General features: G+C 50.3%; 1 protein-coding gene across 2 annotated transcripts in view; it reads right to left on the minus strand.

The window, feature by feature from the left end:
* The window catches only part of UCP2 (uncoupling protein 2 (mitochondrial, proton carrier)), a 30,849-nt gene that overhangs the window by 5,280 nt on the left and 2,576 nt on the right, over positions 1-22,993 (minus strand). Inside the window, exons 2-7 of one of the 2 annotated variants that reach the window (XM_015425056.1) lie at positions 19,435-19,590; positions 9,099-9,334; positions 7,818-8,025; positions 5,402-5,596; positions 4,302-4,403; positions 678-858 (exon numbers count right to left, since the gene is read on the minus strand). In XM_015425056.1, the coding sequence (XP_015280542.1) occupies positions 678-858; positions 4,302-4,403; positions 5,402-5,596; positions 7,818-8,025; positions 9,099-9,224 (812 nt within the window). In that variant the 5' untranslated portion in view covers positions 9,225-9,334; positions 19,435-19,590. Of the gene's footprint in view, positions 1-677; positions 859-4,301; positions 4,404-5,401; positions 5,597-7,817; positions 8,026-9,098; positions 9,339-19,434; positions 19,591-22,993 lie in introns of both variants that reach the window. The other variant, XM_015425055.1, reaches the window with a different exon arrangement.

Here is a 22,993-nt window from a genome sequence, read left to right on the forward strand (position 1 = left end):
TGGCCGCTGTGTGAGACGGGATGCTGGACTGGATGGACCCTCACTGGTCTGATCCAGCAGGGCTCTGCTTCTGTTATCAGGGGAAGGCCTCGGCCTCTCTGCCCTGTCGTTGGCCCTCCAGAGGAACTGGCTGCCCCCTGTGTGAGACAAGAGGCTGGAATAGATGGACCACTGATCTGATGTTCTTATGTCTAATCCCCTTTTGAAGCCATCTATGTTGTGCTGTGATTTTTAACGCCAGGTTGATGTCCACTTCTTTGTCTGCCAACTCACCCGCTGAAATGATCTTCGAGCAAACTGTGGTACAAGTCAATGTTAGAAGAACCGCAGAAGAACCTCAGAAGAGCCCTGCTGGATCAGACCAGTGAAGGTCCATCTAGGCCAGCCTCCTGTCTCACACAGTGGCCAACCAGTTTCTCTGGAGGGCCAACAACAGGGCAGAGAGGCCGAGGCCTTCCCCCGATAAGAACCTCAGAAGAGCTCTGCTGGATCAGACCAGTGATCCAGACCTGTCTCACACAGGGGCCAGCCAGATCCTCTGCGAAGCCCACAAACAGGCAGAAAAAGGAAAAAACCCGCAACCCCCCCCTCCAAGGGCTTGCATCATCCACTCCCAAAAATCCTACCAACCCCACAAAGCCCCTCTTTTCCCTCTATCCGGAAGGCCCGAGACTCACCCTTTGTAGAAGGCCAAGGGACCCTCCTTGCGGAGCATCGTCAGGGCACAGTTCACGGCACTTCCGTATTGACCGGGGGCAGAGTTCATGTATCTCGTCTTCACTACGTCGACGGGGGAAGCAATGATGGTTGTGCAAAACCCGGCGCCGAACGCTGAGGTAAAGTGGCAGGGGAGGTTATCTGGAAGAGAGAGACAGAGTGAGGACACGTCTGGAAATGGGTTCACAGCCCACACGGGCATTCCTTGGCCCCTGGTAAGGCACCCAAGGCCATATAGAAACAGGGTTGTGCCCCGTCAGGAAGTTCTTATTTCAGGCAGGCCAGCCCCAGTGATAAAGATTCGCTCAAGCTGATGGCCAAGATGGTACTGCTCAATCCATTTTGTATGAACGAGATTCAAGTCCAGTAGCTTCTAAGGGACAAACAAAATTTCCACTTGGGTGTAGTCTGGTGTAGCGGTTAGGAGCGCGGACTCTAATCTGGGAGAACCGGGTTTGATGCCCCACTCCTCCACGTGCAGCTGCTGGTGTGACCTTGGGTCAGTCACAAGTTCTCACCGAGCTGTTCTCTCAGGAGCAGTTCTCAAAAGAGCTCTCTCAGCCCCACCTGCCTCACAGGGTGTCCGTTGTGGGGAGGGGAAGGGAAAGGAGGTTGTAAGCCGCTCTGAGACTCTTTCGGGTAGTGAACTGCGGGGTATAAATCCAAACTCCTCTTCTTCTTCTTTTACCTCACAGGGTGTCTGTTGTGGGGAGGGGAAGGGAAAGGACTTTGTAAGCTGCTCTGAGACTCCTTTGGGTAGGGAAGGGCAAGGTATAAATCCAATCTCTTCTTCTTCTTTTACCTCACAGGGTGTCTGTGGTGGGGAGGGGAAGGGAAAGGAGTTTGTAAGCCGCTCTGAGACTCTTTTGGGTAGTGAAGAGCGGGGTATAAATCCAATCTCCTCATCTTCACTAGTCCACTGTTGCCCAAACACACCATAAAAACGATGCCCTCCATGAATTTTATTTTATATTCTACTTCTATTATACCCCACCTTCCTCCCCCAATGAGGAATTAAAGAACTGACACAGGTCTCCACTCTTCCATTTTATCCTCACAACAACCCTGTGAGGTAGGTCAGGCTGAGAGAGAGTGACTGGCCCAAGGTCACCCAGCCAGCTCCCATGGCAGAGTGGGGGATTCGAACCCGGGCCTCCCAGGTCCGAGTCCGACACTCTTCACCACTCCACCATCCTGGCTGATATGAGGATAGTTTCAGGGGGTAGATGGGTTGGTCTGCAGCACGAGGAGAGCTAAATTCAAGTCTGGCAGCACCAACAAGATTCACGGAGGATAAGCTTTTTGAGAGTCAGAGCCAATGTTCCCTCTAAGCTGTGGAGCCTTGTGAGCAAAAATCCGACCTTGTGAGCTCCCGGCATGAAAGCTGTGAGCGAACGATTTGGCTGCTGCATAAAATCAGTTTGCTCTGGAGCCCTCCTTCCTGAGCGAAGGCAAAAAACGTGTGAGCCGGAGGCTAAAAAACCTGTGAGCTAACTCACACTAACTCAGCTTAGAGGGAACACTGGTCAGAGCCTGGTCTCTGTTGAAGGGAGCGCTGACTCTCAGCCGGGTAGCCACGATGGCCTGCAGCAGGAGAGCGAGGTTTGAATCGAGGAGCACCTTCACGGAATCATAGAACGTTCGAGTTGGAAGGGACCTTGCAGGTCATCTAGTCCAACCCCCTGCACTCTGCAAGAGCAGAGCCGAAAGAGAGCCCTACAACAGACCCGAAAGATGGCCGTCCAGCTTCCACTTGAAAACATACAGCGAAGGAGCATCCACCACCTCCAGAGGCAGACTGTTCCACTGCTCAGCCACTCTTACAGTTAGGAAGTTTCTCCTGCTATTTAACTGTTAATGACTCCCTTGTCATTTCCACCCATGAGATCTAGTCTTGCAATCCGGAGCAAGGGAGAAGAGATCCGCTCCATCTTCTACATGACAGCCCTTCAGATATTTGAAGACTGCAATGATGTCCCCTCTGAGCCTTCTCTTTCCCAGGCTAAACAGACCCAACTCTTTCAGCCTTTCCTCCTAAGACTTGGATTCCAACCCTCTCACCATCCCGGTTGCCCTCTTCTGGACACGCTCGAGCTGGTCAACATCCTTCCTAAAATGTGGTGCCCAAAACTGGACACAGGACTCCAGGTGAGGCCTGACCATAGCAGAATATATAGACTCCCTCGTAATTTCCACCCATTAGACCTAGTCTTGCAGTCCGGAGCAAGAGAGAACAGATCCGCTCCATCTTCCACATGACAGCTCTTCAATTACTTGAAGACTGCAATCATGTCCCCTCTGAGCCTTCTCTTTCCCAGGCTAAACAGACCCAACTCTTTCAGCCTTTCCTCCTAAGACTTGGACTCCAACCCTCTCCCAATCCCGGTTGCCCTCTTCTGGACACGCTCGAGCTTGTCAACATCCTTCCTAAAACGTGGTGCCCAAAACTGGACACGGGACTCCAGGTGGGGCCTGACCATAGCAGAATAGAGCGGAATGACCACCTCCCGTGATCTGGACATGATGCTTCTGTTAATGCATCCTAAGATTGCATTAGCTGTATTTGCAGCTGTATCGCACTGCAGGCTCATGTTTCGCTTGTGATCAACCAGAACACCCAGGTCCCTTTCACAGGTGCTGCTGTCCAGCCAAGTCCCTCCCAATCTATACCTGTGCCTTTGATTTTTTTGGTACCTAAGTGTAGGACTTTGCACTTCTCTCTATTGAAATCAAGGCCAGCAAGGGAATAAGCTTTCCAAGAGTCAAGAACTGGTATCTGCGTGGAAGGCACCCTTTTAGAGGATATGTCTGAACGGTGATTTTACAGACCGAAGCAACAGTATGTGCCTTCAGCCCCAGGGATCGGGCGGAACTCCCACGTCCCCTGCCGCAAGCCATCTGCTGTCCATACGGGGGACCCCTTTTGTTAATTCGGTTACTTAACAAAGAGTCAGAGAGTGATTCCAGCAAAAGATCAGCTTTATTCAGCAACTCGTGACTCAACTCCAAACAGATCAACATGAATAGCCAGAACAGCTTTTGCATTAAAGCGGTTCCCTTTTTTAAACTCTCCCGGCTAATGTAGCCACGCCTTAGTGTACAATACCAACCAATAAGATTGTTTACATAACGACCAATCATAGACGTTCCCACCCAGGGAGCTTGCTGGTACCTGATTGGTTGGTTCTTCCTGGGCTACCAATACGATTGGATGTATTTGGATCCTAGCCCAGGACGAAGCTTAACATAGCATTTCAATCAGTGTTCCCTCTAAGCTGAGTTAGTGTGAGCTAGCTCACAGTTTTTTGGCCTTCAGCTCAGACATTTTTGTCTTAGCTCAGGAAGGAGGGCTCCAGAGCAAACTAATTGATGCAGGAGTCAGATTGCTTGCTCACAACTTTAAATGGCAGTAGCTCACAAAATAGGATTCTTGCTCACAAGACTCCACAGCTTAGAGGGAACTCTGATTTCAATTAGATGTTTTCATCACACATTATGCATTCAATGGCAGCTTACTGAATACATTACACCTTTCTCCCTCAACAAGCTCCGTAGACCCACAGAGATCCCCCAATCATCCGTACCTGTCATAAGGTTGTATTTCAGAAGAGCATCTTTGATCAGATCGTAGGTCACCAACTCGGCACAGTTCACAAGGGCGTTGCGAGTGATATTAGGGGACGTTCCTAAAGGGGGAACAAAACCCAGAATTTTGTGAGTGTGGAACTAGCAGCGGTGGCTTAGAAACAGAGGTGACACTGCTACATAGGTTGTAGAAACGGTACTGGAAGCTGATCAGAAGAAATCCTGCTCCCAGTTTAGACTGTGGCTCGTTCTGAAACGTTTTGACAAATCAACTCACAGCCGCTTCAGGCTAAGCGTAATACACTGTGGCTCAGTGGTAGAGGCACCGCTTGGCACGCAGAAGGTCCTAGGTTTGATTCCCAGCAACTCCTGTTAAAAGGACCAGGCAGGAGGTGATGGGAAAGACCTCCGCTTGAGACCCTGGAGAGCCGTAAAGAGGTGCCGTGGCTCAGAGGTAGAGCCTCTGCTTGGCATGCAGAAGGTCCCGGGTTCAATCCCTGACATGTCCAGTCAAAAGGACTGGGCAGGAGGTGATGTGAAAGACCTCCGCTTGAGACCCTGGAGAGCTGTAAAGAGGGGCTGTGGCTCAGTGGTAGAGCATCTGCTTGGCCTGCAGAAGGTCCCGGGTTCAACCCCTGGCAGAAGGTCCCAGGTTCAATCCCGGACATGTCCAGTCAAAAGGACTGGGCAGGAGATGATGGGAAAGACCTCTGCCTGAGACCCTGGAGAGCTGTAAAGAGGGGCTGTGGCTCAGTGGTAGAGCCTCTGCTTGGCATGCAGAAGGTCCCGGGTTCAATCCCCGACATGTCCAATGAAAAGGATAAGTGATGGGAAAGACCTCAGCCTGAGACCTTTGAGAGCCGCTGCCAGACTGAGTAGACAATGCTGACTTTGATGGACCGAGGGTCTGATTCAGCGCAATGCAGTTTCGTGTGTTCAACTTAAAAACCAAGTTCCTAGTCCTCAAGGAATGGAGAACCAAGTAGCCCAAGCAACAAAAGGAACCGGCGGCCTCCACAGGCCGCTACCGTGCAATCTGTTGCCGCAGTCTAAACCTTTGCTTGAAACCCCACAATCCCTGGCTCCCCCTGTCACCAACCTTTCCAGAGGCCCCGGACACCCTCCTCCTTCGCAATGGTCTTGTAGGCATCCAACGTCCCCTGGTACCGCTTGCCGCCTTCCGTCCGGGCTTGCGCCTGGAACCGCACTTTCACCACATCGGTGGGCTGGGCCACGGCGACCGCCATCGCCCCGGTGGTGCAGCCCGCCAGGAGACGGCTGCCGATGCCGGCATCTGCGAAAACCGGGGAGAGGAACAGAGGCGCACTCAGAGAAAACACCAAGACACCCTCAAGCTTCCTGCAGAAGTAAGCCCCCTAAGTTCAGCAGTTCCTTCATAGCAATACAGGGCTAATGACCTCAGCTCCTCATCTTACAACTTTCAACAGCCCCTCATCTTACAAACTGGTCCATACACGAGACATAAGGATGTCAGAAAAGCCCTGCAGGATCAGACCGGGGGTCCATCTAGTCCGGCATCCTGTCGCACTCACACAGTGGCCAACCAGTTCCTCTGAAGGTGGTGGCGGCTACAAGCATGGATGGCTTCAAGAGGGAATTAGATAAGCATATGGAGCAGAGGTCCATCAGTGGCTATTAGCCACAAGGTATAGATAGGAACTCTTGGTCTGGGGCAAGGGATGCACTGTATTCTTGGTGCTTGGCAGGGGCAACAGTGGGAGGGCTTCTAGTGTCCTGGCCCCACTGCTGGATTCTCTTATGTTCTTATGGAGGGCCAACAACAAGTCATAGAGGCCAAGGCCTTCATCAGAAGAGCCCTGCTGGATCAGACCAGTGAGGGTCCATCTAGCCCAGCATCCCATCTCACACAGTGGCCAACCAGTTCCTCTGGAGGGACAAAACAACAGGGCAGAGAGACCGAGGCCTTCCCCTGATGAGAACCTCAAAAAAGAGCCCTGCTGGATCAGTCCAGTGGTCCATATACTCCAGCATCCGGTCTCACACAGTGGCCATCCAGTTCCTCTGGAAGGCCAACAACAGGGCAGAGAGACCAAGGCATTCCCCTGATATGTACCTCAAAAAAGAGCCCTGCTGGGTCAGACCAGGGAGGGTCCATCTAGTCCAGCATCCTGTCTTACACAGGGGCCAGCCAGTTCCTCTGGAGGGCCAACAACAGGGCACAGAGGCCGAGGCCTTCCCCTGATAAGAACCTCAGGAGAGCCCTGCTGGATCAGACCAGTGAGGGTCCACCTAGTCCAGCATCCTGTCTCACACAGGGGCCAGCCAGTTCCTCTGGAGGGCCAACAACAGGGCAGAGAGGTCGAGGCCTTCCCCTGATAAGAACCTCAGAAGAGCCCTGCTGGGTCAGACCAGTGAGGGTCCATCTCGTCCAGCCTCCTGCCTCACACAGGGGCCAACCATTTCCTCTGGAGGTCCAGCAACAGGGCAGAGAGGCCGAGGCCTTCCCCAGATGTTGCCTCCTGGCTCTGGGATTCAGAGGTTGACTGCTTCTGAACATGGAGGTTCCCTTTAGTCACCATGGCTAGTGGCCACTGATACACCTCCATGAAACTGTCTAATCTTTTAAATCCGTCTATGCCTATGGCCATCACTACATCCTCAGGCAGAGAATCCCACACTTTAATCACTCGTGTAAGGAAGTTATTTCCTTCTGTCTGTCCTAAATCTGTCGCCCATCAGCTTCATCATTCTATTACCTGGGGAGAGGGGTGAAAATTCACTGTGTCAGCTCTCTCCCCACCACCCCATGCATGATTTCATAAGCCTTTTATTATGTCCCTTCTTGGTCGGCTCTTTTCCAAACGGAGAAGCCTGAGACTCTTCAGCCTTTCCTCGTCTGGAAGGTGCTCCGGTCGTCTGTGCAACTTCAACAGCCTTTCCAATTATGGGTTTCAATCCCCCAGATCCCATCCCCTAACAGTAGCAGCGGCCTTGGGAGTGCAGAGAACTTCTTGCTAATACCTCCCACTCTTCTGTCAGCCAGTTTGGTGTCGCAGTTAAGTGCGCGGACTCTAATCTGGGAGAAGTGGGTTCGATTCCCCGCTCCTCTACTTGCACCTGCCTGGAAGACTTTGGGTCTGTCACAGTTCTGTCAGAGCTGTTCTCTCAAGGGCAGTTTCTGTCAGAGCGCTCTCAGCCCCACCAACCTCCCAGGGTGTCTGTTGTGGGGAGGGGAAGGGAAAGGAATTTGTAAGCCGCTCTGAGTCCCCTTTGGGTAGTGAAGGGCGGGGTAGAAATCCAATCTCCTCCTCTTCTTACCTAAGAGCTGTTCTCTCCACAGCAGTCCTTGAAAGAGCTCTCTCAGCCCCACAGGGTGTTTGTTGTGGGGAGGGGAAGGGAAAGGAGTCTGTAAGCCACTCTGAGACTCCGAGTGAAGGGCAGGGTATGAATCCAATCTCCTCCTCCTCCTCCCCCCATTGGAGGAAGAGCGCCACCGTAAGGGGTTGGATGCAGCAAGCCATACACCAACTTACGCTCTGAGCCCTTGGTGTAGAACTGCTTCACCGAGTCGTAGAGGCCGATGCGGACGGAGGCGAAGCTCATCTGGCGCTGGAGCCCGGCCACCAGCCCGTTGTAGAGGCTCGTGGGACCCTCCATCCTCACCATGGTGGCGATGGTGCCAAAGACGCCCTTGTACTGGGCCGACATGGACGCGACGGCCAGCTTGCTCTCTCCTTGGATCTGCACAGGAAAGAAGCGGGGAAGGAAGAAGAGGCTGCAGAGCAGATCAGGGCCTGCCGTGCCCGGTTCGCTAAACCAGCTGAAAAGAGGCACACAATCAATGCGCCCTCTAAGCTGTGGGGTCTTGCGAGCAAAAATACTGTTTTGTGAGAGACCAGCATTAAAGTTGTGAGCGAGCGATTGGGCCGCTGCATAAATTAGTTTGCTCTGGAGCCGTCCTTCCTGAGCTGAGACAAAAATGTGTGGGCCGGAGGCTAAAAAACTGGGAGCCAGCTCACACTAACCCAGCTTAGAGGGAACACTGGTTGGAAGCAATGCTCCCTCTAAGCTGTGGAGTCTTGCGAGCAAAAATACTGTTTTGTGAGAGACCAGCATTAAAGTTGTGAGCGAGCGATTGGGCCGCTGCATAAATTAGTTTGCTCTGGAGCCGTCCTTCCTGAGCTGAGACAAAAATGTGTGGGCCGGAGGCTAAAAAACTGGGAGCCCGCTCACACTAACGCAGCCTAGAGCCAGTTTGGCGTAGTGGTTAAGTGCGCGGACTCTAATCTGGGAGAACCGGGTTTGATTCCCCACTCCTCCACTTGCACCTGGCTAGATGACCTTGGGCAAGCCATAACTCTGGCACAGCGGTTCTTGAAAAAAAGAGTAGTTTCTGTTAGAGCTCTCTCAGCCCCACCTACCTCACAGGGTGTCTATTGTGGGGAGGGAAAGGAAAAGGAGATTGTGGGGAGGGGAAGGAAAAGGGGATTGTAAGGCGCTCTGAGACTCCTTTGGGTAGTGAAGGGCAGGGTATAAATCCAATCTCTTCTTCTCCTCCCCCCGGTGTATTCTTAAAAATTACCCTTCTCCCTCACACTTTGGCTTCCTCCGTGTGTATGACTCTACCTCCTTTGACAGCCATTTTATGATCCCACCTACAACCTGCGTCAAAGCCACAAAGGTGCCCAGAGACTCAAAAAGGTCTATGACAGACAAAAGCCACTTAAGGGCCCATTTTGGAAAGCGTGCCAGGATCGGAAAGGGCCAACCTTATGTGTAAAACCACCTTCGGGCTCTTTTCCACAGGCGCTCACCTGCAGCCGGACTTTAGCCGTGTCCAGCGGGAAGGTGACCAGGTCCGCAATGCAAGCCGCTGTCCCGGCCCCAAGGAACTTCACCATGGCTGTTGGAGGGACATCCGTGGGCTTGAATCCAACCATTTTATTCACTTGGCACCGGTTTTATGGAGGAGATGAAGGCCGACGAGCAGCAAGGAAAGCTGCCCCGGAGTCTGCTGTAGCGAAAAGGTTGAGACGAATGAACTCTGCCCCTGTCTGGGAGGAAGAAAAATCTGTAGTGAGCCCTCCAAAGATGCGGTTTCAAAATCAACACTGTCCCTCGCCACACACAGAGAGCAAAGAAAAGAAAATACATTCGTTTATAAATGCAAAGTGCTTTACTTTGTTAGAGTAATGACAGCCAGTTTGGTGTGGTAGTTAAGAATGCGGACTCTAATCTGGGAGGACCGGGTTTGATTCCCCACTCCTCCACGTGAAGTTGCTGGTGTGACCTTGGGTCAGCCACAAGTTCTCTCAGAGCTGTTCTCTCAAGGGCAGTCCTCGAAAGAGCTCTCGCAGCCCCACCTACCTCACAGAGCGTCTGTTGAGGGGAGGGGAAGGGGAGGAGATTGTAAACTGCTCTGAGACTCCGAGTGAAGGGCAGGGTATAAATCCAATCTCTTCCACTTCTTCTTCTTCCTCCACATGCAGCCAGCAGGGTGACCTTGGTTCAGTCACAAGTTCTCTCAGAGCTGTTCTCTCAAGGGCAGTCCTCGAAGGAGCTCTCTCAGCCCCACCTACCTCACAGAGGGTCTGTTGTGGGGTAGAGGGAGGGCAGGGTAGAGGTTTAATAAATCAAAACAAATCAAAAGGAGATTGTAAGCCGCTCTGAGACTCCTTTGGGTAGTGACGGGCGGGGTATAAATCCAGTCTCTTCTTCTTCTTCTTTTACCTCCCAGGGCGTCTGTTTAGGGGAGGGGGAGGGGAAGGGGAGGAGATTGTAAACTGCTCTGAGACTCCGAGTGAAGGGCGGGGTATAAATCCAGTCTCTTCTTCTTCTTCTTTTACCTCCCAGGGCGTCTGTTTAGGGGAGGGGGAGGGGAAGGGGAGGAGATTGTAAACTGCTCTGAGACTCCGAGTGAAGGGCGGGGTATAAATCCAGTCTCTTCTTCTTCTTCTTTTACCTCCCAGGGCGTCTGTTTAGGGGAGGGGGAGGGGAAGGGGAGGAGATTGTAAACTGCTCTGAGACTCCGAGTGAAGGGCGGGGTACAAATCCAATCTCTTCTTCTCTTCTAATGGGATGCAATTATGTATACAACGTCCTTTTCCAAGACCCCCACAAACTTCTAGAGAAACCTCACTCATCAGGGCAGGTTCACACATGACACATCAAGAATCCTGCATGGTACCATAACCCTGTTCACACTACCACAGGGGTACCACCAGGGCTTTTTTTTGTAGAAAAAGCCTAGCAGGAACTCATTAGCATAATAGGCCACACCCAACAGCAGAAACTCATTAGCCTATTAGGCCACCCCCCCGACAACACAGCTCATTAGCCTATTAGGCCACACCCCCGTGTTACCAGAAGTGTGCTCATCCAGCCACATCCACCTTTTGCTTCTTATTCCGTTTACCTTGTTTGTTGTCAAAACCCAGGGCCTTTTTTTGTAGCAGGAAATCCTTTGCATGTTAGGCCACACACCCCTAATGTAGCCAATCCTAATGAGTGCCTGCTGTTGGGTGTGGCCTGTTATGCTAATGAGTTCCTGCTGGGCGTGGCCAACTGAGGAGCCAGCTGGAACGCCGTTCCTGTGCGTTTCTGCCCAAAAAGAGCCCTGGGTACCACAATTAAGAGGTTCTTCTCTGGACAGGGACAGTCCCCCATATCTGGGAATTTCCCTCAGGAACCTAGAAGAACATAGAGCTCAAAGGAGCAAAGATCATAGAGGCAAATGGCAGGGCCTCAAATGGCCTCAGGGCCATGCAGGGACGGGAGGTTTAACTCTTCAGCCGCCACTCAGTTCTGCTATTCAAAACCAAACCCCACTTTTGTGTTCACATTTCAAAGGGGAGAATGTCTTCAGCTTTTGAGTCCTTGGTTTCGTACCAACATTTCCCCTGGCTAGTATTTGGATGGGAGACCTCCAAGGGATACCACAGAACCTGAACCATGCGATATTTTAGGCACCTATTATGCCTGTGGAAGTTGTCACTGCTATCTTTTGTTAATACCGTGTTTTCCCGAAAATAAGACACTGTCTTATATTTATTTTTTCTCAAGAAGACACACTAGGGCTTATACCACAAATGCATAGAAATCCTGCTAGGGCTTATTTTTGGGGTAGGTCTTATTTTCGGGGAAACAGGGTAATGCTGAACTGGAATGCGAAAACCACGGAACCAGGATCACTAGCCTGAAAGTTTCTCAAATATAGTGTATTCAAAGCTGCCCTGAATGCATGATATGTTGTGAAACATCTCATTGAAGTGTAATGTAAAGCTTCGTCCTGGGCTAGGATCCAAATCCATCCAATCGTGTTACTAGCCCAGGAAGCACCTAACCAATCACTTTCAAGCAAGCTCCCTGAGCGGGAACATCCGTGATTAGTCCTTATGTGAACAACCTTATTGGTTGGTATTTGTACAGTGGGTGTGGCTACATTAGCCGGGAACGTTTAAAAGCAGGACAGCTGCAATGTAAAGGCTGTTCTGGCTATCAGATGTTGATCCGTGTTGGAGTTGTGTTCGAGTGGAAGAATAAAGTTGTGTTCTTACTGAATCACTCTCCGACTTCTTTGTTAAGCAAGCGACTTAACAAAAACAAAAACTACATGGTGCATTGGTCAGGCCGTGCCTGCAGTACTTTGTGCAGTTCTGAGGGCCTCACTTCAGAAAGGATGTGGACAGAATGGAGCGGGTGCGACGAGGATGATCGGGGGCCTGGAGAAGCCCTAGGAGGAAAGGCCGAGGGACTTGGGAACGGTCAAGTCTGGAGAAGAGGAGGCTGAGAGGGGACAGGATGGCTCTCTTGAAGTCTTTGAAGGGCTGTCCCTTAGAGGAGGAGGGCAGGGAGGTGTTCCTGTTGGCAGCAGAGGAGAGGACTCGCAAGAATGGGTTTAAATTCAAGGCGGAAAGGTACCGGTTGTATCTTATGGAAAACTTTTTGACAGTCAGAGTTGTGCAACGGTGGAATCAGCTGCCTGGGGAGGTGGTGAGCTCCCTCTCATTGTCAGTCTTTAAGCAGAGGCTGGACAAACACTTCTTAGGCTGGTCCTGCATCGAGCAGGGGGTTGGACTGGATGATCTCTACGGCCCCTTTCACACTTGCCGTGACCCAAATCTGGCCTAAACACATCTGGGAATTAAGTCCACTGTGGAGAATCCCCAAAACACATCTGTACAAGCGCTGACAGGAGGACACATGGACTTTGCATCATGTGACTCAGTCCTCCGTCGCCTGGCTTACCACACACGCTTCAGTATACATCTACAGGATGCATCGACAATAAGTGACACGACAGGATCCTTGAACATGGGTGTCTCTCTAGCTACTAAAAATGTGCACAACTGTCAACGAGAATGGCGGCTATAAATAAAAAAAATAATGTTAATCTATTTTAACCCAAATGTATTTCACACCCATTTTATATTGATGAGGGTTGATTTTAATTGACGCAAATTATGATTTTTAATCATTCTGGTATCGGTCCATGTTGCAGTTTCCCAAGCTACTGTGGTGTGAAATTTCCTCTCACGAAAGGAAAGGGACATCTCCGAGAGCTCTCTTCGGCCGCAGACCTGTTGCCCTAGCAACAGACATTATCCATGTCAAGGTGGCCACAGCTTACATTCGATTGGCTGTTGCTAAGCAACAGCCAGCAGTGTGGCAAAGTCCCCGGTTCTCGAGACGGCAGACTTAGGGTGACCTTTGGACCATGCCAGATGAGAGCAACATTGACTGAGTGGCGGCTGGGCTACTTTGGGGATTCCTGAATAAAGAAGAAGAAGAAGAAGAAGAAGAGATTGGATTTATACCCCGCCCTTCACTACCCAAAGGTGTCTCAGAGCGGCTTACAAACTCCTTTCCCCTCCCCACAACAGACACCCTGTGATGTAGGTGGGGCTGAGAGAGCTCTTTCGAGGACTGCTCATGAGAGAACAGCTCTGACAGAACTATGCCTTGCCCAAGGTCATCCAGCAGGTGCAAGTGGAGGAGTGGGAAATCAAACCCAGTTCTCCCAGATTAGAATCTGTGCACTTAACCACCACTGTTTGGGTCTTTTTCAGGCCTGGTCACAGGATCTGTCTGTAGACTCAATAATAAGGGATTCTGTTTTCTTTCAAGTTACCCAAATAATCTCATTTTTAATTTAAGACGGGAACAGTTGTTTCCAGACCTCGTGGTTTTTAAGGAAATTTGACGTTACAGCTGCCACGTATGGAAGGATGCTGAAAACCAGATGACGGGCCAGAGAGCAATATTTGGGGGCGCTCCGTTTTAATTATTTGAGGATGTTCAGTATCAGAGAGGTATCGCTGAGTAACCCACATAAGAGAACCCAAGAGAAGCCAATGTTGGATCAGGCCAGTGGCCCATCCAGTCCAACACTCTGTGTCACACAGTGGCCAAAAACACCAGGTGCCATCAGGAGGCCCACCCGTGGGGCCAGGACACTAGAAGCCCTCCCACTGTTACCCCCCCTAAGCACCAAGAATCCAGAGCATCACTTGCCCCAGACCAAGAGTTCCTGTCTATTCCTTGTGTCTGATAGCCACTGATGGACCTCTGTTCCACTATTTACTCCACTATGAAACTATTTACTCCACATATGAAACTGAAAGATGGTGAGTGGAGGGAGAGAAGGGATGACGAGGGACAAAGATCAAAGTGGGGGAGCAAAGATGGGGGTATAAGAGCCAGAAGGGAAGAACAATTCAGGAAATTCAGAGGGTGGGAAGCAAATTCCTTTCACCCATGATCGTCCTGAGTTCCACTTTTTTTGGTATGTCTGTGTGTGTTTGTGCGTGTGTGAGTGTACACGTGTATCCTGTTTATAACAAATGGCACCAAGATTACAGAGAACATAAGAACATAAGAGAAGCCATGTTGGATCAGGCGAATGGCCCCCCAAGCACTAAGACAACAGAGTATCACTTGTCCCAGACAGAGTGTTTCATCCATAGCTTGTGGCTAAGAGCCACTGATGGACCTCTGCTCTAGATGTTTCCCCAATCCCCTCTTAAAGCTGTCTATGCTTGGAGCTGCCACCACTTACTGCAGCAGTGAATACCACATGTTCATTACCATAGGTACTACAGGAAACACGGAAAATAGCTTTATCTTGCAGGAAATGACCGCATCACTGTTTTAATCATTTCCCCCAACAGCCCTACTAAATCTTCTCTGTAGGCCAGTCTTTGCTGAGAAGAGAAAGCAACAAAAAGGTACAGACAGGTGTTAGCATGCCACTGAAAGGACTGACCTAGGGAAAAGTTTAACAGTGCCAAAGAGACTGGTGTGTCCCTATGTCTATTACCTAGAAGCGTTAAACATCCAGAAACTGACACTGGGTTATGGCCATCAGCCACACTACCAAGGCACATCTGTATGCACTGAATTTAGAGCAGGCAGACCTGGGTTCGAATCCTCAGTCCTGAACATCACCAGCTGATTGAGGATCAGTCACTCTCTCAGCCTGGTCTACCTTGCAGGGTTCTTATGAAATGGCCACGCAAACTGCCAGGCACTCTCCATGGGGCAGCCCTGGAGAACTACTCGGAAACGTCAGTTGGTGCAGAACGCTGCAGCCAGGATGTTGACTGGAGTGGGTCATACGGACTGCATCAGTCCACTCCTGGCCCATCTACACTGGCTCTCGGTTCCTTTCCAAGCACAATTCAAGGTGGTCTAAAGGCCTGTATGGTTCGGGACCAACATACTTGAAGGACACACAAAAAGAAATACTACTTTAAACAGGGAGTGATTAAAATGTGGAATTCATTGCCAGAGAATGTAGCGATTGACACAGGAATATACAGTTTTAAAAGGGGATTAGATAGATTCATGGAGGATAAGTATATTAGTGGCTACTACCCATGGGGGCTAAAAGGAACCTCCATATTCAGAGGCACTAAACCTTTCAATTCCAGAGCCAGGAGGCAACATCAGGGGAAGGCCTCAGCCTCTTTGCCCTGTTGTTGGCCCTCCAGAGGAACTGGCTGGCCCCTGTGTGACATCAACACAAAGTGAAATGCTGCATAAGTTCACACAAAGAAATTAATGCTGAAATCCAACTTCCAAGTTGTTTATAATTCTTGTATTTCAACAGGTGGACATCATCCAGACACTAGAGTGTCGACAAGATGTACAGGACAAACTTCTCGAGTTTTGTTGTTCGTTTCGAGAACAATCTTTATCAAACTTCAATTTCCAGTGGTCCTTTCACAGTCTAATTCACCACTAAGGTATTCAAATATTGATAAGAGCTGTTAGAAGCCGGCCTGCTACACCGGGACTCCCTCGGTCGTCTCCCATCCTTCACCAGGGCGGACCCTGCTTAGCTTCTGAGATTCCGTGATCCCGGGCTAGCCTGGACTATCGACCTACCTACATTTTGCCTTGCCGGCAAGTTTCGCCCGCAGGAGTCCCACCTACACCTTTCCCCACTGGGGATCCCCGGCCACACCTGCAATTAAAACCTTCTTCCCAGCCCTCCTGCTGCCAGCTATATTTCAGCACCACGAGCAGTGTGTTGACACACCACAGCCCCGCCTAGAAGCATCTGTATTCAGAATTCAAGAACACCCCTGGGAAGAAGAAACCTCACGCACTGTTTGCGTCCACACAAGCCGAAACGGGCAGAATCATAGAATGTTAGAGTTGGAAGGGACCTTGCAGGTCATCTAGTCCGACCCCTTGCACTCTGCAGGAGCAGAAAAGAACGAAGGACACTTCTCCCCGCGTGGGAATGAACATCCCCATGTACTTTTCCCATACAGGACACTGCAATCACGGGATGGAAGCAGCTGGTGGGAAACGCAGCTTCAAATCGCTGCTTCAGCCAGAACGGCCTCCAGGGAGCACTGAGGCAAGCTGGCATGAAAGCCATGCCTACCTCAAAGGGGTGTTGAGCGGCTGAAATTCCATCCTGAACTCCTGTGAAAGGGTGGCGGATTATACAAGTACGGACCCATGGATCTTGAGCACACATGAAGTTACCTTCTACTGAATAAGACCACTGGTCTATCGCAGTCAGTCTTGTCTCTTCAGAGACTGGCAGCGGCTCCCCAGGGTCTCAGGAAAGAAGGAAGGACACTTCTCAGCGTGGGAATAAACATCCCCATGTACTTTCCCCATACAGGACACTGCAATCACGGGATGGAAGCAGCTGGTGGGAAACGCAGCTTCAAATCGCTGCTTCAGCCAGAACGGCCTCCAGGGGGCACTGAGGCAAGCTGGCATGAAAGCCATGCCTACCTCAAAGGGGTGTTGAGCGGCTGAAATTCCATCCTGAACTCCTGTGAAAGGGTGGCGGATTATACAAGTACGGACCCATGGATCTTGAGCACACATGAAGTTACCTTCTACTGAATAAGACCACTGGTCTATCGCAGTCAGTCTTGTCTCTTCAGAGACTGGCAGCGGCTCCCCAGGGTCTCAGGCAAAGAAAGGCCTTTCATATCACCTACCGTCTGGTCCTCTCCAAAGTCTCAGGCAGAGGTCTTTTGCATTACCTGTCACCTGATGCTTTTTTTAACTGGAGATGCTGGGAATTGGACCTGGGACCTTCTGCATGCCAAGCAGAGGCTCTACCACTGAGCCACTGAGGTCTTTCACATCACCTCCTGCCTGGCTGGTTTTTACTAGAGATGCCAGGGATTGAACCTGGGACCTTCTGCATGCCAGACAGAGGCTCAATGGATCTTGAACACACATGAAGTTACCTTCTACCGAATCAGACCACTGGTCTATCGCAGTCAGTGTTGTCTCCTCAGACTGGGAGCGGCTCCCCAGGGTCTCAGGCAAAGAAAGGCCTTTCATATCACCTACCATCTTGTCCTCTCCAAAGTCTCAGGCAGGGGTCTTTTGCATCACCTGTCACCTGATGCTTTTTTAACTGGGGATGCCGGGGATTGAACTGCCTTCTGCCTGGCTGGTTTTTACTGGAGATGCCGGGGATTGAACCTGGGACCTTCTGCATGCCAGACACAGGCTCTACCACTGAGGTCTTTCACACTGCCTACTGCCTGTCTGGTTTTAACTGGAGATGCCGGGGATTGAACCTGGGACCTTCTGCGTGCCAAGCAGATGCTCTACCACTGAGCCCCAGCCTGTCTCTGTCTCTCCAGGGTCTCAGGCGGAGGTCTTTCCCATCACCTCCTGCCTGGTCCTTTGAACTGGAGATGCCAGGGATTGAACCGGGGACCTTCTGCATGCCAAGCGGAGGCTCTTCCACTGAGCCACGGCCCCTCTCCATCTTCAGTTCTGTCATGAGGGAAATAGGTCCCCAGATACCCAGAAAAAAATGCACACACAGGTCAAGAGCCGCACCACAATTTCTGCTTTCCACCGACACATTTAACACCAGCCACACTTGCCGCATGCGCGGGGCTCCCGCCGCAGCGCCTTGTGTTAAAAGATGATGTGTCATGGAAGATCTCCTCAGAGTTCTCGTTTCATTGCCGGAACGGAGTCAGCAGATAAGGGGAATCCAGCTGAGTCACCCGTTCCTCCCGTAAGCACCGCAGCTCTTCACAGAGGCCATCAGTAGGTAACCATAAAGTGCGCATTAGGAAGACCAGGCGTGTGGGACGGCTTCCAACCAATCGATCCTTTGTGTACCAAGACTCCCACAAATGACAGCAGCAACCGCCAGCCGGGCTCTTACACAGCCTGAAGCCGTGGACTGGCCTTATCAGCTAGAAGTTCACATATCCGATCCTCCCCACCAAATTCAACCACTCCCTCGCTTTTTTCTACAACAGCTTGTGCTATCAGTGGGTGCAGAAAGTGCAGTTTTTAAAAAAGTCATATGCACAGAATAAGGAGTGCCAGTTCCCAGTTGAGGATAGGGAAATCCCCCGGTTTGGAGCCTCCCCCCCAAGTTCAGGGCTATCAGAAACGGGGGGAAAACTACTCCCCCCAAAAACAGGCAAGAAACCAAAAGTAAACTCAACAACGTCGACGTGCCTACGAGAGCCAGTTTGGTGTCGTGGTTAGGAGCACGGGCTCTAATCTGGGAGAACCGGGTTTGATTCCCCCACTCCTCCGCATGCAGCCAGCTGGGTGACCTTGGGTCACTTACAAGTTCTCTCAGAGCTGTTCTCTCAAGGGCAGTTCTCGAGAGAGCTCTCTCAGCCCCACCTACCTCACAGGGTGTCTCTTGTGGGGAGGGGAAGGGAAAGAAGTTTGTAAGCCGCTCTGAGACTCCTTTGTGACTCGTTCCGCCTCCCACGGCAGCAATTTTGCAGCAGCCGTTTTTGCACCCCAAAGGGGCCTGGCAGCCTGAAAAGTGTTGGGAACCTCTTGACACGCAGGGGTCATTTCCTGCAGGACCGCACAGGAGCAGAGTTCCGGCAGTAAAGAGCCCAGGGGGTGGGCACATGCAACAAGCCCCACCCCCTGCTCCCAGCAGCCCTCAGTCAGAGCAAGAAGCAGCCAGGTAAGTTGCAGAGGCCCCCCCCCCCCAGCCTCCGGGTCCAAAAGAGTCCAGTGGCACCTTTAAGACCAAGTGTTATTCAGGTACAAGCTCTCCCTCCTCTGTGAGGACAGATCTGCACTCCCCCCCCAATAGCTAACAATCCCAAACCAGTCCAGTGGAGCCTGATTGGTGGGTGTTGCCTTCTGACACACTTCCGGTGACGCCAGGGGGCGTGGCATATGCAAATAAGTTATGCTAATGAGCTCCTGCACCTCTTTTTTCTACGAAATGACCCCGGCATATACGTATATATTTAATCACTATACCTTTGGGAATCTTCCCGTAGCCTAGAAGGCATTTCTGAGCCCAGACTTCCAGCATAAAATGGTGGCCTACAGCCCAACAGCTGATGAGACCACCCTTAATCGTTCATGCACACACACATGAAGCGGCCCCTGGTCCTTCAGGGTCAGTATTGTCCACTCAGACTGAGAGCAGCTTTCCAGGGTCTCCGGCAGAGGTCTTTCCCATCACCTCCTGCCTGGCCCTACATATACTTCCAAGTGTATCTTCAGGACTAGAAACTTGCTTGTTTTTCAAAAAAGAGCAAGCCCTAGATTCTGGAAGTTAATACGGCACCCAATTCGACATTTTCTTCCAGACTGGATCCCATCACGCCAGCTATACCCCACACGAAGCTGTTATTCAACACCGAAAGCCGCCCTTACCTTGATTCAAGTATGTCAGGATGCCGGCAGCGTGATCAGGATTCTCTAAAGGTATCCCGTTCGTCAAAGTTGCTCAACGCCACCGCGGCCCGACTCCCTTTGCTTGCCATAGAAAAAGCGGCTGAAAGACGACACCTAATAATCATAATACTTATCCTGCCGAGACAAAAGGGGGGGGGGAGAGAGTTTTGTCTGAATGCAGGACGACGACTCAGAAAAGAAGAAGAAGAGATTGGATTTATACCCCACCCTTCACTTGGAGTCTCAGAGCGGCTTACAAATTCCTTTCCCTTCCCCTCCCCACAACAGACACCCTGTGAGGTAGGTGGGGCTGAGAGAACTCTGACATAAACTGTTCTTTTTCAAGGACAGCAGTGCCAGAGCTTGTGACTGACCCAAGGTCACATCAGCAGGTGCAAGTGGAGGAGTGGGGAATCAAACCCGGTTCTCCCAGATTAGAGTCCGCGCTCTGAATACAGGGTGACGACACAGCTTTTTAATATATTTTTTCTTAAATTCCAGGATTACAAAACAGCACGGAAGAACAAACTTAGAGTCCAGTGGTACATCTAAGACCAACAAAGGTTTATTCAAGGTATGAGCTTTCGTGGGCAAGCACAGTTTGGTGTAGTGGTTAAGTGTGCGGACTCTAATCTGGGAGAACCGGGTTTGATTCCCCACTCCTCCACTTGCACCTGGCTGGATGACCTTGGGCAAACCGTAGTTCTAATAAGAGCTGTCCTTGAAAAAGAGCAGTTCCTGTCAAGAGCTCTCTCGGCCCCACCTACCTCACAGGGTGTCTGTTGTGGGGAGGGGAAGGGAAAGGAGTTTGTAAGCCGCTCTGAGACTCCTTTGGGTAGTGAAGGGCGGGGTATAAATCCAATCTCTTCTTCTTCTTCTTTTTCTTCTTCTTGGGAGAGCTCTCTCAGCCCCACCTACCTCCCTGGGTGTCTGTTGTGGGGAGGGGAAGGGAAAGGAGATTGTAAGCCGCTCTGAGACACCTTTGGGTAGTGAAGGGCGGGGCAGAAATCCAATCTCTTCTTCTTCTTCAGATACCGTGAAATGGTAGGTAAGGTTAAAACTTATAGACAGGGGCTGAACATGTAACATGATTAAGATGTTTTAAGATATGCAAAGACAAAACTGAATAGCAAACTAAGGTTATAAGGTCAACAGTTATAAAGCAATAAATACGGCAAAATAGCAGATAAATGTGTAAAGGTCTCTTTTCTAATTGTGGGAAGTAAACTGAGACTCTCCATTCTCTCCTCTTCAGGTGTGGAGGTCACTTAACAGCTTTTTTTATTTTTTATTTTTTTGAGACGGATGCAGCAAAACATCCCAATATTCCTTCCATTATATTCAGTATTCTAATAGACTATTCTGAAAAAGAAATACACTAAAATACAGAGGGCATATAGTCCTTGTTGAGGATTGAATGAGTTAGTATATGTAATCAGATAAGAAACCAATATCCCTGTTGAGTCTTGGGAAGGTTTTTGTTCCAAGTGTTGTAATAACTTGTAATTCAGCAATTTTCTGCACTTCAATAGTGCCGAGTCAGACTCCTGTAATAGCAGCCAATGCCAAGAAAGTCTTATCTCGCCATCTCACGCAGCGATTTGCGTGGAAAACCTCCATGGCTCAATGCACTCAACTCCCCTACGCTCCGGAGAAAACCGATTCAGACTAGCAGGGAAGAGGGAAACGTCTTCAGGATCGCCAAGGCAAGCGAAGTACACCAGGAAACACCTAATCTTTCCATCAGCTCCTAGATAAGGATAATTGAAGTGACCTTCACAACGAGATCACAATTGGCGGGCAGGCCCAGAGAACCCCTTGTGGGTGGATAATCCTCTGTTGTTTTGTGCAAGTCGGAGAGCTGCTCCCGAACCTGTTATACTGCCCTTTGGAGTCACTGACAGTACATTAGGAGATCACAAACAACTGTACCTCTTGTAAAGATGTTGCAGCAGTTAAGAACATAAGAGATGCCAATGTTGGATCAGGCCAAAGGCCCATCCAGTCCAACACTCTGTATCACACAGTGCCATCAGGAGGTCCACCAGTGGAGCCAGGACATTAGAAGCCCTTCCGCTGTTGAGCCCCCCCCCAGCACAAAGAAGACAGAGCATCACTTGCCCCAGAGTCCCTATCTATACCTTGTGGCTAATAGCCACTGATGGACCTCTGCTCCTTATGCTTATCTAATTCCCTTTTGAAGCTGTCCATGCTTGTAGCCGCCACCACTTCCTGTAGCAGTTAAAGTGTTAGGTTAAGACTGAGAGGTGCGGGTTCAAATCCTCTCCAAAGATGTCACAGTAGTTAAGGCAGAACGAAGTCTGAGTCCAGTGGCACCTTGAAGACCAACGAAGTTTTATTCTGGGTCTAAGCTTTCACGTGCAGGCAAGGTTCTTCGGATACTCCTTCAGTAGTTAAGGTGTTAGACTAAGATTGGGAGGATCTGGGTTAAAAACCCCACTCAGACACAGAGACACAGGTGACCTTGGATCGGCCACTGTCTGCTTACCTACCTCCTAGGGCTGTTGGGAGAATAAAATACGGAGTCACGTATCGCCAGAGGGCAGGACAGAACGGAACCAAAAAAAAGAGCTTCAGCAATTTAGCCCCAAAGCAATCTGCAACTAATTCTTGCATTCGGTAGCAGCATCAATCAATCAGTCAATCCTAAAAGAAATCAACCCTGACTGTTCCCTGGATGGCCAGATAATGAAACTGAAGCTCAAAGACTTTGGCCACCCAATGAGAAGGGAGCACTCCCTGGAGAAGACCCTGATGCTGGGAAAGATTGAAGGTCAAAGAAGACGGGGACGGCAAAGGATGAGACTGGTTAGACAGCGTCACAGATGCAACGGACATGAAATTGAGCAAACTTCAGAGGACGGCGGAAGACAGGAGGGCCTGGCGTGATCTGGTCCATGGGGTCACGAAGAGTTGGACTCAACTGTGCGACTGAACAACAACAAGACCAGCAAGATTTCCAGGGTATATTGTAGAGTCAGAGCGCTTTGGCAGGGCGTCTGAACTTTGACCCTTGAAAGCCCACCCCCCAAAAAGACACCGAACTTGTATCGTGCTCTTTTACTGCAGATTAACACAGCTGCCCAGTTGAAACGGCAAGGAATTTGTTCATAAGAGGTACGGAACGAACAGGCCTTTTAAAATCCTTTTAAAATCGATCCAGTGCTCTTGGAACTCCATCATTAAGGAGAATACCTTTACACATCTGTCACCAATTTTGACATATTTATTAGCCACACGGCTTCCCCCCCGGGAATTAAATCCAAACAACGATGACCTTATAAACTTAGCTTGTTCTTCCTGCTTGCATCTGTTAAAAACATCTCATTATATCGTATGCTAATTTGCGGCTCACCCTCTACCTATATGTATGGACTGGTAACTTCCATTTCAATGTATCTGAAGAAGAGTGCATGCACACAAAAGCTCCCCCCTTTTTTTATATATATATAAGTACCCGAGGGTACACTTTTATTATTTTTCCATTATATACTACAGACATACAAACATACATACA

Source organism: Gekko japonicus, unplaced genomic scaffold, assembly GCF_001447785.1.
Source record: "Gekko japonicus isolate JY-2015 unplaced genomic scaffold, Gekko_japonicus_V1.1 scaffold2548, whole genome shotgun sequence".
In the NCBI taxonomy this organism is placed as follows: Eukaryota; Metazoa; Chordata; class Lepidosauria; order Squamata; family Gekkonidae; genus Gekko; species Gekko japonicus.